This window comes from Marmota marmota, unplaced genomic scaffold (genome assembly GCF_001458135.2).
Source record: "Marmota marmota marmota unplaced genomic scaffold, marMar, whole genome shotgun sequence".
NCBI lineage: Eukaryota > Metazoa > Chordata > Mammalia > Rodentia > Sciuridae > Marmota > Marmota marmota.
Genome location: NW_026000174.1, coordinates 52,991,117 through 53,010,349, shown reverse-complemented (window position 1 = coordinate 53,010,349; position 19,233 = coordinate 52,991,117). Strand labels below are relative to the sequence as shown.

Below are 19,233 nucleotides of genomic sequence, written 5' to 3'. Positions count from 1 at the left end.
TGGTGGGTGGGGATGTGGCTCAGTGGTTAAGTGCCCCTGAATTCAATACCCAATACAAAAAATTAAAATAAGACACTACCAAGGAATTGGGCATGTTGGCGCATGCCTGTAATCCCAGCAATTTGGGGGGCTGAGGCAAGAAGATTGCAAATTCAAGGCCAGCCTCAGCAACTTAGCAAGGCTCTAAGCAACTTAACAAAACCGTGAGTCAAAAAATAAAAAGGGCTAGGAATGTGGCTCACTGGGTAAGCACTCCTGGGTTCAATCACTGGTATATAATAATAATAATAATAATAATAATAATAATAATAAAGTAAAATAAAACACCACCATGAGAGTAAAAAGGCAATCTATGGAATGGGAGCAATATTTGCAAATTATCTAATAAGGGGTGAGTGTCCAAATGATTTAAGAACTACAATTCAAAAAAAAAAAAAACAATTTAAAAAAGGGCAGAGGGCATGAATAGACATTCTCCAAAGATGATATATAAATGGCCAGTAATCACCTGAAAAGGAGCTCAGTATCACTAATCATTAGGGAAATGCTAATTGAAACTACAGGGAGAGACCACTCCCATTAATATGGTTATTGCGTGGCTATACAAATAAACAGACACAGAAAACAGCACATGTTCAGGAGGATATGGAGAAATTGGGACTCTTGTATACTGCTGGTGGAAGGTAAAACAGTGTAGCCAATATGAAAAACAGTATCATAGTTAAAAATTTAAAATAGATTTTCCATATGATCCAGCAATACCATTTTGCACATACATCCAAAAGAATTGAAATCATGGTCTCAAAGACATATTTGCACACCCATGTTCATATCCGCATTATTCACAATGGCTGACAGGTGGAAGCAACCCAAATGTCCATCAGTGCATGAGTGGGTAAACAAAATGTGCTACACATACAAAAGAAGCCTCTGTAGGAAATTTTAACACATTCTTCAACATGGATGAACCCTCGAGATGGACATTCTGCTAAGCAAAAGGAAACTAAGATACTCTAAGAGATTTGATTTTGAAGGATCAACCTCTGTATGATTCTACTCATAGGAGGTATCAAGAGTAGACAAATTCAGAAGGATAGAAAGTATAATAGTGGTTGCCAGGGTCTGAGGAGAGGGAGAAATTGGGAACTAGTGTTTAGTGGGCATAGAGTTTCAGTTTGGGAAGATGCACTTGTTCTGGAGATGGACAGTGGCAACAGGTACACAGCAATGCACATGGACTCGATGGCCCTAAACTGCAGGCTTAAAATGATTAACATGGTAAGTTTTATGTTGGGCGTATTTTACTACCATTTAAAAGAGCGATCATAATCTGATTCCCTCAAAATTAATCCACAAGAATGTAGAATAATTATGCTTCAACTGTTTTATAGTTCTACTTTAGGTATCCCTACTTAATTCTAGGTAATGATTTTTTAAAATTTAGACTTAGGTGCATAAGGGGAAAAGAACCATGTCTTTAATGGTGTGCTAACGTCACATTCACTTACTGAGGAATGTGATTTTCTTTCGTTGCCAAGACAGCAACTGTTGCTGTGGAAATCACACAAAAACAGGGACACTTCACTGAAACAAACTCCACTCACCTGCACAAAGATGCCCTTGCTTCTATACTCCTCATGGAGGCACTGAGAGAAGAAATCTACAAAAGCCTAGGGAGGCGGTGGGAGGGAGAAGAAAACACATTACATCAATCTCCCTCATTTGTAGCCATGGAAACAAAAAGTAATAAACTACTTAACACCATCATTTCTAATCATTCTTTCATTTCAAACACAGGAAAGATGTTTTAAAAAGCCTTCCAAACCTCAAGTGATTTTTATCTGCCACCAAATGAATCCTACAGACCAAAATTTTCATTTAACTGGAAAAAAGCTCTTCTTAGACTGTATTTTTTTTCAAAAAATTATTTTCTAAGAAAAAATACTTTTATATTATTAAAACAAAGGATGTATTTCTGCTCTCTACTTGTAACATAAGCAGAAACACAATATGAATTCTCTCCTATGGGGGATTCTGTTGTGAAAAGGAGAAGAACAAGAATCCTCTGGATGCTTCAGGGTGGCAAAATCCAAGAAGCACAGAGATGAAAGCGAGAGTCCATCTTCCGATAAATAATGCAACTTTAAATCTATCTGTTGACTTTAAGGGGCCCTTTCTCAAAGGTGAACTCAAGCTGGGATCTGAAATGCAAAGTACCCATACAGACTCCATGAAGGTCTGAATTGCAACAGTCTGCATCCATGGAGAACAGGCAGGAAACTGAAGTTGACCGATCACTTCCAACACATGCCATCATTGTAAACATGTCTATGGTATGTTTCAGAGATACTGAAAGCAAGTCCATTGCAAAGATTGTGGGGTGGTGTCAAGGTTCTTCAAAAGAAAGTAGTGACTGAGGTTTTTCAAGTGAAAAAGGAAGCAAGTGGTTTGCTCTTTTCCTTCACTGGCATGTAGCAAGTTTTTACTATGTATTATAAGTTGCTTATTTCCCCCTAAAAGCTTATTTAACTTCAACATCTAAATAGTCATTTTTCCCTTTGGAAATGTATTCCATGCTCAATAATGTATTGGAACATGATGCTACTGACCTGCGGGCAGAAGAGATGCATTCTATATATTATTATCCTAGCAGTAATGTGAGGTGAATGGAGATGTTGTACGAAATTATGACAAATTACACAAAGTCTGGAAAATTCTTGTTCACACCCCAGAAGTGACACTGTATATCTGTGAATTCTGCATAATGTGACAGAACGTTACACTTTCCCCAGTCTAGGTTGGCATACTGCGTACATTTATGTGCTGACTGGATGCAATTCTTTTATGCTGTGTGAAACTGACTCATTCACATAGCAGACCTCCAATCTCAGACTCATTAGCATCATGTTCTAATTAAGAGAGTAACTGGCCCAGGCCAGCTCTCCATGGAAAGCACAGTATCACTTTTAAAACCAGTAAATAACTGGGAGGAAAACAAGCACCAGCGGCTCTGATGTGCTGTTGTCCCATTTGTAAGTTTACACCTATCAGTATGTCTCCAGCTGTGGCTTCCCCAAAATTCATGGGGGGTATTCCTTTTTCTCTTAATCCACTGGAAAATTGCCAAGAATAGATAATCAAGAAAGTTAAGACTATGTTAATTACTTGGATTAAAAAAATCATTCCTTAGTCTTATAATGACTAAAATTTACTAAAATAAATTCACCTTGGTCGCAGAGTAGATGGCCAATAGTGGAACCGGAAACATGCCACTGGCAGAGGAGATGTTCAGAATTGCACCTTTAGACCTAAAAAGGAAAATGTGCCAAGTCAATGGAATGAATCACATACACAATTGTGTGTGAACTGTAGACTGAGATGTATAATTATTTGAAACAGAACAACATAGCTGCTCTTGTAACACACAGCTCTCCCTGCCTTTCATCAGTGAGTGATATGCTTGGTTAGTGAATGAGGCATAATTCAATCAAACTAAAAATAGCTCTTCTTTATGGTGAGTTCACTTCCCAGTCTTAGTAATCCAGAGCATGACGGGATCAGACCTATTCTCCTTGAGCTGATCTCTTATCTCTAAGGTCTTCTCTGGTCAAAGCATCAACAATGTTCATTTACAGAGCTGAGGGTAAGTAGCTCAGTGATAGAGTGTTTAGCATGCACTGGGCCCTGGGTTTGATCTCCAGAAACACACACACACACACACTCATTTATAGATGCTCCGTACATGCACCTTTATTGTGGAATATCATCCCACACTAGCTTGCTCTAGGATTTAAAGCATTCTATTTGCAAAAATATGTTACCCTTCAACAAAATCATAAACTTCTGGGAACTGAATCCCACTTTTCTTTAAGCACTACGCAAATGCAGAGTATGGAACAAACAGATGCTTAAGAAAATCTCTGACAATGAATGAACAGCTATATCCTGCCCTCATGTTTTCCCTGGTTTGTAGATATTTGGGCACCGAAAAGCTGACTCCAAAACTCTGTGGCTCTAGTTCACTTATGTATTCTTTTGCCAAAAGCCAAAGCTTGATTCCTTTTTTAACTTTTAGAGACTACTTCCAGTTAAAAGTCAGAAAGTTACCTGGATTTTCTAATTCTATAAGCAAATGAAAAATAGTTTGAGAAAAGCAATGCTGTGAGCCTACTAGCTGTTAGCAAGCACATGCTGGTAGGAAACACGCACAATTATGACTTCAGGAATGTTAGAACTAACGACCAACTCTTCCCCTCATTCTGTTCTTCTGAGGGGTTCTCTCCCTGTGCTGGGAATTGAGCCCAGGGCCCCACATCTGCCAGGCAAGCCTCTTCTACTGAAGGTCCTCTTCTTCAGCTACTGAAATCTGACCCCACCCATGTCCCATCCTCCACAGCAGGTTCCTTTGCTTCAACCCAGTTTTTCATTCTTCTTTGTCTCCATTTATTTCCCCAAAGCCTGTTTTTTAAAAGTATTTTTAAAAAGGGGGACTACCTAGACCCTTTTTAGGCAAAATAAGAGAGGAAACATGATTAAATGGCATCTAAGTTATTTCAGACATAAATCTGAAAAAGAAATAATCCCCAAAGGTCACCCGCTCCATCTGCCAGCCTCTAGGCAAGATGCCACTCCAACCATCAAAGGGAAGTCTGGATCCTCAGTTTCATGTGTCACCGGAAACAAGCTGGTGGTGCTTTGTGTATTTCTGTGGTGTGTGTGTGTGTGTGAAGTCCTTATTAGTAATACATACGTCTTTAAACAGTAAAATCCATTAACATTTGGTAATAGAAATAAGATTAAGTTTAAAAATGCTATTAAGGGTTTTGAAAAAAGCCATTGATGCATGAATTACATCATTCTTGTATTTTTTTTTTTTTTCTGTCTCTCAGAAACAGAAGAGCCTTTTCTTTTTTAATTTTAAGGTAACTTTATCAGGAGTTAGAACCCAATCCTCTAAGATTAAAGAAAAAAACTGATTAACAATGAACACCTAGTCATTTCATTTTATCTATATTTGTAAGAAACTCTTTTGATAAAAATGGAATAAAAATCACTTTTGTTACAGGAGACTTTTAATACAATATTAATTTATCTTTAAATTATCTTCATATTTTTAGGATGCTGAAATTAGATCATGGTGATGGTTGCACAGCTCTGTGAATATGCTAAAAACCACTGAACAATGCACTTAAAATAGACAGATTTTTAAGGTATGTAAAATACATCTCAATAAATCTATAAAATGAGAGAAAATACATATTTACGACACATGAGAGTGCATCACCTTTAAGCAGGGTCAGATCCCAATCAAGGGAAAGCTAAGAGTGATTCTGTGGTCTGCACCACGGTGTGCTTTCCAAGAAGTAACCCCAAATCCTGACCAATGAACCCCTGTCCTGTGCTCCAAGAACCCCTGTGAGTTTTTATTTTAACTTTTTTCTCGTATAACCAAGAACTGTTATCTCCTCACTCATGCAGAGCAAGTAAAGAGAAGGCAGTTTGAGGGAGATGTAGATCATGTTTTTTCACTGACGCCACTGTCTACCTTTGCTGGTTTTTGTTAGCTGAATTCTGTACTCTACTCCACTCACACTAGAGGGGGTGGTTGTGTTTGCCCTTGAACAAAAATCTTACATTTCTTACTTCATTTCTCGCAAAAAAAAAAAATAATAATAATAATCAATTTAAAAGCCTTTATAGGTATGTTTAATGTTATCAAATACTTCTTAAAAATTAAATCTTGAACTCATTCAACAGGCTCTTAAAAATTTTATTCAAGGAAGCCATGATTCCAACATTAAAGATAATAAAAGCTTCTTTCCCATTTTCAAAAATTATTATCAACAATGCAATAAGTCACAATCATACAGCCATGCTCCTTCACTTGTTTACTCCCTGAGGCAACTAAGATCTTTGTTTCCCAAGTATTCTACCCTGATTTAAAATTCTAGGGGATAAAGTTACTTTCAGCAAAAAGTCAGAATTTTAGGTTACTTTGTATAAAGCATAGTATTTGCATTTTAAAATATGTTCAAACAAATCTAAGACTATTCAGATGCTGCATAAAGTGAGAATGTATCACACCTAAAAAGTACGAGGACGGCATTTACAATTATACCCAAATGACAGCAGAGAAAGCACCCCCTCTACAAATCTGTTCTACCATCAAGAACACGTATTTGTCAAGCAAAAACCTCCCCACACCCACAACAGCATACAATTCTGTCTCAGTCTCACTCTTTTTCCAAGGATAATACTATTCAACTTAGTTTTATCTGAATCACAAATAACACTGGTACTGTTTGTCTCGATTGTCTACTGTATACACTATCCTTTATGTTGAAACGGGCGTGACCCTTTGGGACTGGAAGGCACAAAGGATTCGTCTTTAAAATCAACGACTTTGTCTAGCTCTAATCCTCCATCTAAGCAGAATTAGTGACGTCAAACCAGTTTCCATGGAACAGCCAGACTCATGACAACTCTGTTATATCAAGCAGAAGGACAAAATGGGCTGCGCTTAATTGCATACAGAAACAAACACAAAACCAAACCCTGGTTAATCTCTCATTTTCCAGGGACTTGGGAATAATTCTAAGATTGGAAGGTACATTAAGAATTTTTTGCTGAAGTTCTATAATGAAGACTCACTCATGTTGCTCATACTTCAGCACATTTTCTAGTTTGTTATGACAAACATCTAAATAAACAAGTCAAGAAATATTTTCTGTGGTGCAACATTTTTAATTCATCATACTGCTTACTTGCTAACAGTCACAGTGCTGTCTCAGTGGTGCAAATTACTGAGGATCTACTAGAACTAAAATATTGCAAAAACAAAGCAGAAAATTTCAACTGCTAAAGAAGCGCCTCTCTTCCATTATGAGTCCTCCCACATGCCAAGCAAACTCACCCAACCCTATAATATTTAGAACCCTGCCTTTATAGCTTCCTATAGCTATGCGGTCTACAATTCCCTCAGACCTGTGCAGTTTCCCATAAGGCTCTCTTTAGTAGTCACCTGAATAAAAAAAATTGCCAAGCCTCTGTCCTACAAATGTCCCACCATTCGTAGTATCCTTGCTCTCACCTCTTTAAAAAATACTATTGTCATACAGGAAGCAATAGGTCTCCTTTGAAGTAAGTCACTGATTTCTGCCTTCCTGGGGAAACCTCAGCACTGCCCTACTCTGCAGGTGAAGAGGTAGAGGTGGGGAGGTGTAAATGCTACTGTGAAGAACTGGAACCACAGGGTCACTCACAGTAGGGACAGCTACCTTGTGCAGGGTTTGATGGCAGACCAGAGGGAATATGCAGAAAAGACTCCATCATAGTTATTCACATTCCCACTTCCTATCAGAGAGGACATAAGCATGCTCTTACAGGGTCATTTTATTTATATATATATATATTTCTTTTTTAAAAAACAAACGTAATGCTGACTTTGGTGTAGAGAGTTCTCAGAGACTCTCAGAAGACAAGAGAAACGTACTGAAATAGAGTTCTATGTCAGAAAAGAATCCTGGAACATAGGGGTCAGGTATATAATTAGAACCAGCAATTCAAATACTTACATTATACAATATTGCTTTGTTGAAGAAAGTTAGCAAACATTTAACACATGAAACAGAATTACCTGCCCTAAGACACCATAACATGTCATAATTCCACCTTAAGCAATACAATATGAAAGAGGCTATTTTTAGCCTTTCCATGGTTGTTATGGCAACCACCTCCTGGCTCCAGCTGTACACAATGTTTATAATTCCAAGGAAGTAAAAAGACCGAGTTTCCTCTGTAATGCAATTATGTACTTTCTACTTCTATGGTAATAATACCTTAGTTTGATTATAGATACTTGTTTAGTGATAGTCAGTTGGCCTTAGGCTATAGTTCTAGAGGGTTTGGAAAATCTCATACATGAGAGGCAGAATCAATGAAAGGAAAAGGAAAAAAAAAAACACACAACAAAGCCTCTTTCTAAAGGATATTGCTGTTACTCAATGGAGATACCAATCCTATGAAACCAACTACAGGAAACGGGCCATTCTGGGGTGGTGTAAAGAGCAGGCTATAATGAAACCACTCATAATGTGTAAGACAGACTGCTTTCAGGTAACCTGTTCACTTGGAGTTTTCTTTTCTTTGGGACACACAACTAACACTTCTGGCCTTCCTTGTAGTTAACTATAGCCTGTGACCAACTGAGTTCTTGACAATGGAAAATGGGCAGAAGTGATGGATACAACTTCCAGGCTAGCCCATGAAACCCCCCTAAAATCACCCTGGTTCTCCTTCCCTCATGTGCATGCAGAGGAGAACCTAAACAATGATGGAGCCCTTAGCTGGAAGGAGCTTAAGATCCCTGAACGACTAGGGAGAGATGTGAGGGAAAAATAAATCTTTACTGTCTGTTCTGCAGTTAGACTGTCCTGATGAATATACTTAGCAACTCCCTAAACTCAAGTGGACGTAGATGTTGCTTCCCCTAATCAAAAGCTCTGATTCACAGAATCCATGCCCATCTCTCACTAGTCCTCAGCAAGTACCACAATCGCCCCCATGATGTCAGTTTCCATCCACAGTTTCGGATGGCTTTCCACCAGATCACTTCTCAATTCTGGTTTAAAATCAACTTGACTTCTTCAGGGCAAGGATATAAATTATCTTTGGAATGCTCCATAGTAAATTTTACTCAATGGAATGCCTGTTAAACGGATGAGTTCTTTTCTTCACACTTTTTTTTTGTTTGTTTAACCTAGTGTTCTAACTATAACTGACAATGGCTGCTAGGTCTTCCAAGACAGCAGTGAAGTTCGTAGCTCTTCACATTTGTAATCTTTACTCACTTGTCATTTAACTTTATAGCACTCCATTTGTCTGGACATAAGTTTTTTCACCTCTCAAATTGGGGGGTTGCTTTCAATTAACATAAAAGACTAGATTTCTATGACTCTCTATATCTAGTACTTGACGTTTTGTGAAATGATTTCACAACCATTATCCCTTCTGATATGTTTTTCACCAAAATACTCAAAACTTTCTTTTACAATACTTCTGTGGTTTACAAGTTTTTGTTTTATTTATTTTTTTGAGGTGATGGGGATTGAGCCCAGGGCCTCACACATGGGAGGCAAGCATTCTTCCACTGAACTACACCCCCCACCCACCTATTTTTTTAATGGATGGATTTATTGTCTTCAAATAATACCATATCATCTGTAGATGTTAAACCTTAATTAAGATGATGGGCAAAATTTCATTCTTAATGAGTTCTGTTCCGTCTTCCCCAACTCTGCCCTCTTCCAGGGTTCTGCTCTGGTTAGATCACTGCTATTCCCTGTCTGGAGATCAGCAGCACACTCCCGCTGGCAGCCAATGGTAAGTGGCTTGAAAGTTTCAAAGGGAAATTTACAAAAATAAACTACTACAACACACAAAACAGTATATATAAAATGGATTTACAAAGAACTTTGCTGAGCAACAGTTTCTTAATTAGTCTCTGTAGATCCTCATCTCTAAGAGTTACATGAGTTAACACATATTAAATTGTCAATAACACCTGGCACATAGAGGTCCCCAAGAAACCTAATCCCTGCCAGGAGCTGGTCGTGGAACTCCTCAGCAGAAGTCAGTCCTCGGGGCCTTCCTTTCCAAAGCTGGGATTTCTTTGGCTCTCTTCCAAACTCAGAACAATTTGCAGAGGAAGATGATTATGAGGCCCTAAATTCAGCAAATGATCAGACTGGTTCAAGGTTTTCTTTGGAGGCCTTGCCATCACTGAGGTTTTTCCAAGGGAGGAATAGAGCTTAAGTATAATTTTATACTTCATGTTACTTCAGCTGTGAAAGCTCTACCACATGGTCTTCCATAAAAATGAAGCCATCCAGCACACCCTAGTGGTTCCCAATTCAAACTGGAACACAGATGAGACCAGTGGACCTGCTGTTCCTCCAGGGGTTGCTGATCTTAGGATCACTTCCTAACATGCCTGAGCTCCTCACACATCCATTCTCCTAGAAAGAAGTGGAGAACCAGAGGCATCTTGCTTCAAGAAACTACTGATGTGGGCTCTCAGAGGAGGCAGCTTTAAGACGGCATTCCCAGGAATATCCCAGAAACCCTTCCCGCCCCCTCAGAATAGCAGGCAATTGAGTTAGTGATGGTGACTCAGGCTGGCTTTTTAATCCTGATCTAAAGGAACCACCACAACCCTGAGAGGGAAATAAAGAGTCGAGTGGAAAAGGCCTCCTCCAGTGACTCACACTCCACCGTGTGACTCGCCTGCCACTAAGACATGGAGGCTGGGCTCATTAGTCACTTTAATGAAATTTTCAAAGAAAGGATTCTCCCTATAAATAATAATGAGCTCCACATCCACAGTGTGTGTGAGAGAGCTTGTGACTCACCTTTCTACCATGCCAGGCAGCACCACTCGTGTCATCTGCAAAAAAGCAAACAAAACATGACGACTGAGGACACAGCAACAGAGTGAAGGACACCCACCCACACAAGAGAAGGGAATCCCAAAGCCACTCAGCATTTAGACAGCAGCTTATTTTATATACTCTATATAATCTGGCTGTGTCAAGAGTGCATAAAGAGGGCAACACATGAAATTACTAGAGGTGACACAGAATACTTTCAGTGAACTTGGCTAAAATTACTTGCCTGAAACACAATACTGGCCCAGGAGCTTCAAATAATACAGGATTTACAGTGAAATTGGTGGTTCCAGAAAATATATTCTCAGAAAAGGACATATATTATCACAAGAAAGATCCTGCCTACCAAGATTACTGAAGCTTTCTAATCTCAAAAGCTCAATCTTTTCTGATTAAAAAAAAAAGCTTTAGCAGAACGCTATAAAGTGTCATGTTGGCAAATATTAAGTGTATATTTCACTTAGTAATCATTTCTTTTGTTAGTCCCGCTAGTTGTAAAATTCATCCTTACAGAAAGTTAAGGTTATCTGTGGTCTCCAGTGGCCACCAATGAAAAGGTAACATGTGCATTCTTTGAGGACTTCATAACTGTGGCTAAATGCATATAATGATAAGAGGCTACTTTTAAATTCTGTTTTGAGATGTTCTTAACAAGAATAGTTCTGAAGACCAATGGGTTAGCCAAGATGACACCAGGGGTAAGAACTGAGGCTGGAATACAAATTCCTGACCCTGGGAAAGAGTCAAATTCTGGGCTCAGTGAGGTTGTGGCTCAGTGGTAGAGCGCTCGCCTAGCACATGAGAGGCACTGGGTTCATCCTCAGCACCACATTAAATAAATAAATAAATAAACAAACAAACAAACAAATAAATAAATGTGTTGTGTCTGTCTGCAACTTGAGAAAATATTTTTTTTTAAAAAAGAGACAAATTCTGTTTTGTAATAATAAAGTCTGAATGCATGCCAAAGTTTTAAGCTTTCTGTCTTGAATATTACATATTAATTAAAATGTACAGTATTTGGATGGGAAGGGAATCTTTTTGTCTAGAAGCACCCTACAAAAAGAAAGCACCACCCAGACTTTGCCCAGGTAAACTCTGCTTCATGGACATCCAACCCAGATGTCAACCCTAGAGGTGTCACATACTTTTCAGTGAAAATGCAAGTTCAATCTGGCACTGTGTTACAAAAGATGAATCATATACTGCCAATTTCAAAACAGAGGTATGTCCTCAAAGCACAAGGGAATCACTTCAACAGAGTGCATCTTTTAGCCCACATGAAAAAGGAGAAACCAAAGAACGAAAAGGCTTAAAACTTTCCTATTGCCCTTCTTACATACACGTCTACATTTTTTATACTAAAATGGCTAAAATGTGAACATGCTAAAAGGACGTAGGCCAGCTAACTTAGAGCTCAAGGTGAGAGCCATGTGCTAACAGTGGCAGAGCAATGAGATAAAGAGAGGCAGGTTTCCTGGTGACTGTGGAGCTACTATGACAAACCTTGATTACCTACCCAGCTTTGCATCGGAGACAGAAATTTCTGTTTTGTTTAAGCCACTACTGTATCTAAACCAATACTCTAATTAATACAGTTGACCATTTGTTTTGATAATGACTGATCAGCGTTCACATTTTAAGACCAAAAAAAAAAACTGTCCCCAAACCAGCTGTGCTGGCAGCCCAGACTCAACAATTCAGAGTTTTTAAAACAATTCCACCTTTTCTCTTTTCTGGGTTTGCTTGACCCCATTCAAAATGTGCCGACTGGGCTTCAAACCAAACCTTATGGAACCAAGTCAGAGAAAGAGCTGATTTCCCAGCCTATGCTGTCAGCACAGCCAGCTTTTCTCCTCTTGGACTAAGTAAGAGCTCTTCAAATTGTTTACACATTTCCTAAGACTTGTCCTTTCTAGAAGCACATAGTAACTCCTCTGCAGTTACTGAATTGCTACTTAATGCAGGTGTGGTACCTGGTTAGATCACAGTCCTAATCCCAGCCCTTGAACTAACTACTGGTGTGACAGCTGTTCCTTCTCTGCAGTGTCCCAACGCAGTCAATGAAGGAAGTGTCTACACTACAGGTTACTATATTCTGAATCTCAAAAGAGGGAATGTGTATAATGGAATGAGCACAGAGAGAAGCACCTGAAGGGAATTGGTGTCCTTTATTGTCAGCCTGCACTACCCTTTTAGGAAGCAACACCACCAACTACCTGGTCCTACCTTCATACATGGTGCACCCCAGATGGCCCAGAGCCAAAAACAATGGCACATTTTGAGGTTACCCAGTTCAGTTATTCACATAGAAGTTGCTGGCCAATTTTATTAATATTTTAAAATACCTTAGTTGGAATCTTCTTGGGGGTAGTTGAATTATTCTAAGATTAACTCATAATGATGACTGTACAACTCTAAATGTACTAAAAACCACTGAACTACATACACACTTGCACGTTTTATGGTATACAATTTAGCCCTCAATAAAACTGCTTATGAAATACCTCAATAATCATACAGATAAGAATTAAAGAACTGAAATTACATTTGATGTTACTTGCTGGGTTTCGTGGTACATGCCTATAATCCCAGCAATTCAGAAGGCTGAGGCAGAAGGATCACAAGTTCAAAGCCAGCCTCAGCAACTTAATGAGGACCTAAGAAACTTAGTGAGACCCTGTCTCAACATAGACAATAAAAAGGGCTGATAATGTAGCTTTGTGGTTAAGTGCCTCTAGGTTCAAACCCTTGTACCAAAAACCAACCACCACACCAACAACAACATCAAAAATTTGATGTTACTTTATCAAACCTAGGATGTAAAAAGTCACTCAAAATGTTCTATGCATATCAACTTATAGCCTGGAACAATGGAATAACACCATGTTATAGCCTCTCTCTTTCACAGTTTTCAGGGATTGAACCCAGGGCCTCTCACATTCCAGCCAAGTGCTTTACCACCAAGCCCTAGTCCTGTTATAGTCATTCTTGGGTTCAGCTGAGGTCATATTATCACCCAGAACCACACTCGATGTTGAGGGCTCAGTATCTAATGTGAGAATAGACACATACATAAATCATTACGTGATGATGCTCTGAGTGGATAGGGGCACTGATGCTTAGAAGGACCAGTTATACCTGGGAAACAGGTAGAGCTTCACAGATTAAAACATAAAGTTCACTAGACAGAAAAGAAATTCCAGTAGAAGGGATAGAGTGTAAAAAGACATACAACTTGTGAGAAAATAAAATATACATTATAGAATTGATGGATTCTAAAAAGTTATCTACTGGATGAATGAATTAAACAGATAAAGAAATAAAGTATGTACACTTGTTAAATACGTCATGCAACTTACGTTTGCATAAAATATCATGAACAGCTTCTCACACTAGTAAAACAGATGTACATGAGGTATGTCAACAGCTGTGGGATATTTTTTGGTAAAGATAGATTATATGCATTCTTAACGGTATCTAAACACTTTTTTCTATTTCACATATTTCACCAGAGGGCCATAATGCTTAACTAATGTATAAAGAGGGCCCCCAAGTATTTTGTCCTGAGATCACCAGAGACAGAATGGGGAAGAGGAGTGGTAATAAAGAAGTCCTTACCTGGTGTGTGTGTGTGTGTGTGTGTGTGTGTGTATACATGTTCATTGGTGTTAAGGAAACAAGACTTGTAAGTTGCTAAATAAAGTCTGGAAGGGGTAGATAGTGCCTATTTAGCTTTCCCATACAAAAGAGAAGAGAAGAAATGAGATTTATAGGCCAGCAATCAATCTGGAGAATGACCAGGAAAGTCTACAAGATCTGCTAATGGATTTTGGCCAGAAATCCTTGTACTATATGAATACTACTAAGTAGTCACAAAGTTTTGAAGTTCAACTCAGTTTTCTTCCTAGATACAAATTTATACATTTAAGAACAATAAAACCTTTAGTTGGAATATTGGGGAAATACAAATACATATATCAGGAACTATTTTTTCCCTTATACCATGTGCATGCCATATTAAATGACTCATTCCTGAATGGCAAAAATTGCCCAGAAAATGATCAGAGACAAAATGAATCCCTATAAGATATAATCATGCTAGGCACAGTGGCACAAACCTGTAATCCCAGCAACTCAGGGAAGGAGGATTGCAAGTTCAAGGCCAGCCTCAGAAACTTAGCAAGGCCCAAAGCTACTTAGTGAGACCCTGACTCAAAATAAAAATAAAAAACAAAAAAAGGGCCAGGGATGTAGCTCAGTGGTAAAGCGACCAGTGTTCAATCCCTAGTACAAAAAACAACAATAACAACAACAAAAATCTTGCTTATAAAATTATAAGTAGCACGCTAAACATTAAATGCTTTCTTGATGGTTTATGTGTATGCACATGATAAAATATATATTTTATACATATGAATTAGAACTCAAGAAGTTTTAATAGCGCAAGTTAGGAAGAAATAATGCTTTTGATGCTCAGATATTAAAGACCCAGAAATAGGAGCTGGGCTGTAGCTCAGTAGCACAGTGCTTTCCTAGCACTTGTGAGGCACTGGGTTCCATCCTTAGCATCACATACGTAAATATAAACAAATACAACAAAGCGCCAGAAATACTTGTTGAATGCTTACTGGCCAAATGATTCATCATCAAAGACACACGTTCTCTTACAGAGAAGTTAAATTCTTCCTTATAGCTCATTAGCTTCCCTTTTTAAATTCTAAGTTCTTTCTCCTTGCAGGAAAATGGAACACTGTTTCCTTACCTGTCAAATAATAACATTGAAAAGACTGAAAAAAGTTAACTTGAAATCTGTATGCTTCATAAAACTAATGCCTTCATCTATTCTAAAACTATCTTTCTTTCTAATCAGATTGTCTTAATACATTCAATTTTAAGCCTTCTTTGATTGGGTATTTGTACATAAATCCTTCTTAATAGTCTATGCATAAGTGGAGATTTCTTTCACTATGTTCACATTAAATAAAAATTATCTTTAACATAGAGTTTTACATAAGATATTTTAACTAAGATATTAGTAGTTTCATTTTACTTTGTATACATTGATTGGGACCTTAATATCTGGTTATTTATATCAATATACCAAGCATTTCCCTGAAATCTCACTATCTGAACTCCATTTCACAGATCATAAGCTACTTGTGGAGTTAACTCAATATGCTAATTTTAGGCCATCTGCAGGTGATAATTGCTGTTCCAGGAAATTTTTGTTTCTCTTAACAATTTCTAAGATAAGGTTATTATAACTTGCAAGATCAGTGGTTAAGAATATTAGAAAAATAGTAGTAAACATGACTTCTATACTTGTTTCTTCCATGTTAACATTGTTTCCAAAATTGTACAGCAAGCAATTTTAATTCAATGCTTTCTGAAGTAGATTAAAGTTGTTGCAACAGTACTTCTATAACATTGAGAACTTCAAATTCTTGCAGGAAAAACAAATGTTCCTGATTTATATACATAGTTTTAAAATTTCATTAATCCTCCCAACAACAAAAACCTAAAATCTAAAGGAGGAGAAGTCAGTATATGTTATATCACACTTAGATATCATACTTTGCATGTAAGTGGGTGTTAAAAGTATACAAATATACAAAGATAAATAAATGTCTTTATGCGAGCTAAATTTAGGATTCCTTGGGGGAAAGCACATGTTTCATTTCAAGAGTGAAATATTAACTGATATTTACTAATACAACTATGTATATTCTAGCCAAGAAATAAAGAAGTTCATTAGCTCATACAAAATCAAAATTGGTATTATCAGATCATTTAGTTGTGATACGTAACTCAAAAATTACACTGGCTAGCCATGATAATACTTGAAATGTTATATTAAAATGTAATATAGGGCTGGGGATGTGGCTCAAGCGGTAGCGCGCTCGCCTGGCATGCGTGCGGCCCGGGTTTGATCCTCAGCACCACATACAAACAAAGATGTATCCGCCGAAAACTAAAAAATAAATATTAAAATTTTCTCTCTCTCTCTTTTAAAAAAAAAATGTAATATAACATCTGTGGATGGGATTATACAAGATTTATTTCCTTCTTAGTGTTCATGTATCTTCCTCATATTTTGACAACAATTCTGCATTGCTTTTCTAGTTAGAAAAGCACCCATAATATTTAAAAAAAACTCTAATGTAAATAAAGTTTTTTTCCCTTTTTTACTACTTTAGCAACAGGAACTTAAATATGTAGGAGCCAACTGAAATTTTCCCACTTTTTTGTATGAAATTCCCACTCTTTAGTATCACAATGGATACAATACAAGTAAATTACTTTTGCATTCATGTAACTTCTGGTATTTGGTCATTTTTTAAAAAGAAAACACTATCATATCATGCTACAAAAGACAACCAAAGATTCAAATAATGAAAAGATTAAAGTTCAAGATGCTTTCATAAAATAAGAGAACATATGTTGTCACCTGTGTCACCATTATGTTGCAAGCAAGTAATAAAGTATAATAGTTTGCCTGACAAGGTTGGCTAATCATACACAAAACTGGGGCATCACAAACAGACACTCTGTCCACCTCTGCTTAAATTTAACAGGATTTGAATTCAAGCAACTGAAAATGAATCCACACGAACTAGAAGGAAACAATTTCTTAGATGCAAATACCTTACATAAGTTTTCAACTGAAATAGTTAATAATTTTTATGAATCATAGTTTAATTGTGAAAAGAACTAACAACGACATTACACAATGCCTGGTTTGGGAAAATTGGATGGCAACTCCACTGGAAGCCATACTAGAATGACAAGGCACAAATTTCCTTTGGCAAACTGTATAATTTGAGCTCTGTGGTACCAAGAACACAACTTAATTAGAAATTCTTAGAATCTCACCTATATGGCTAACAGAATATTTACAGCACAGGGGGTGGAAAGTTTAATTAGATAAAGTTTTGAGTGCTTTGAGTTCTCCATGAATTATTTTATTTTCCTTTTTATTAATGTTTAAGTCTTTGTGGAAGACTTAATGGCAAAAAAAAAAAAAAAAAAGCCTTTTTGCCATTTTACTTTACCTGAAATTCTACCCCATGTCATATAAAATGTTTTTTTCTTTTGTAATAAATCCCAGTTTGATCTACATTAAAATAATTAAATAAAAGAAAAGGAACTTTCCATAACAGAGGGCTACATGCAATTAATAATGAATCTAAAGCCATAATTTATAATCCCTAAACAAAATAAGAATACATGTATTGTCATACTCTTATCTTTTCCAAGTTTAGTATACTAGTATATGCTAAGTGCTTCTACGTCTTAATTTTTTCCAAAGTAAGCTAACTTCCCAGAAGTGACAAACTTCACAAGGAGAAGGATCCCTTAAGTTCTCAAAGAGATCTCTACCTTGTTATCCATACATAAGGCATTTCTCGTATGAACTAGCTTTGCTTTAAGCTAGAAAGAACCTCAGAACCAATCTACAATTACTTTTCATTTTTGAAAGACGACAATGTAGTTTGTCATATAATTTGGTAAATCCACCATTTTGTGGTTATGTCTGAAGTAGCCCATTTCTATGGGACCCTAAGGACTAAGTCCTTAGGGAAAAATTAAAAATTTTAGGAGCCTAAAGATAGCTGGTTCCAAGATGAATTAAAAGACTCGGGGTGTTAACTTGGGATACCTTCATTAAGGTATTCTAGGTATTCCCTTGGGTGGGGATCAGTGGTGAGGCTCAAACTCTTCTTTCCATGATTTATTAGTTTCTTAATGTTGTTAACTTAAATTCTTGGAGCAGGGTACTGGGATACATTCTTAGCAAAGTCCCTAAATTAAATAAAATTATACTGCTGAACAGATTCTCACAGATTTCCAAATTAATACGGGGCTCCCCCTACTGGTACTGTGTCACATGTCCGAGGGAAACCCAGACCAAAAAAAAAGTGCTTCTGTGCTTTTCACCCATCTGTCCATTCACAGAGTTATCATCTCCTCCATGGGCAGGGCATTAGGCACTTCTGGGTAAATGATACACAGTAAACACACAGTGGTACAGATGAAGTGAATCTTCATTTCAAAAGCTGCAAAGGATCTCTCACTCTGAGTACTGTGACTTCAGAGAATCCTAAGAATGAACAGAAGATGATCTGAATGTTTATGTCCCCCTAAAATTCATATGTGAAACTCTAAGGTCCAATGGTGACGACATCATGAAGAAGTACTCTCATGATTTGGGATCAGTGCATTTACAAAGAGGCCTGAGGGAGCTTGTTTGCCACTTCTACTGTGAGGGCACAGCAAAAAAGCACCATCTTTGAGGAACAGGGCCTTCCTAGCCTCCAGAACTATGAGAAACAAATCTTGGTTCTTTATAAGCAACCCTTCTCTAAGGTTTCTTTTCTTTTTTTTTTTTTTTTTTTTTTTTTTTTTTGTTATAGCAGCCCAGTGGACAGAGACGGAAATGATTGATTAGTTAAAGCCATTCTAATCTATCAACTCCATTTAGGAAGTATTCAGTCTGAGTAGACTCTACACTTGGACTCACCTAGAACAAGAAAACTCAAAACTCAAATGCCCCAAAGGCAGACAAGTAACAGAAATGAGACAGGTAAGTCATTCAGTAGGGACTAATGGGGACTGTAGTACCTGGAGAGAGCAGGCCCTAACTGCTTAGCATACTCAGGGGCTGCACAGCCCCAGTCACTTGTAAGTATGCAGCAATTGAGATCTGTGTTACCTGATTTTCAGACTGTTCCCAAGAGAAGACAGAAATCTCGGTGTGAGATTTCCTAATTTTGAAAACTGACCC

The 19,233-nt window shown here is 37.5% G+C and overlaps 1 protein-coding gene across 1 annotated transcript in view; it reads right to left on the bottom strand.

The window, feature by feature from the left end:
- The window catches only part of Hsd17b12 (hydroxysteroid 17-beta dehydrogenase 12), a 157,964-nt gene that overhangs the window by 14,213 nt on the left and 124,518 nt on the right, over window positions 1-19,233 (bottom strand). The window contains exons 7-9 of the mRNA XM_015477797.2: window positions 10,410-10,444; window positions 3,227-3,308; window positions 1,605-1,670 (exon numbers count right to left, since the gene is read on the bottom strand). Coding sequence (XP_015333283.1) covers window positions 1,605-1,670; window positions 3,227-3,308; window positions 10,410-10,444 — 183 coding nt within the window. The remainder of the gene's footprint in view (window positions 1-1,604; window positions 1,671-3,226; window positions 3,309-10,409; window positions 10,445-19,233) is intronic.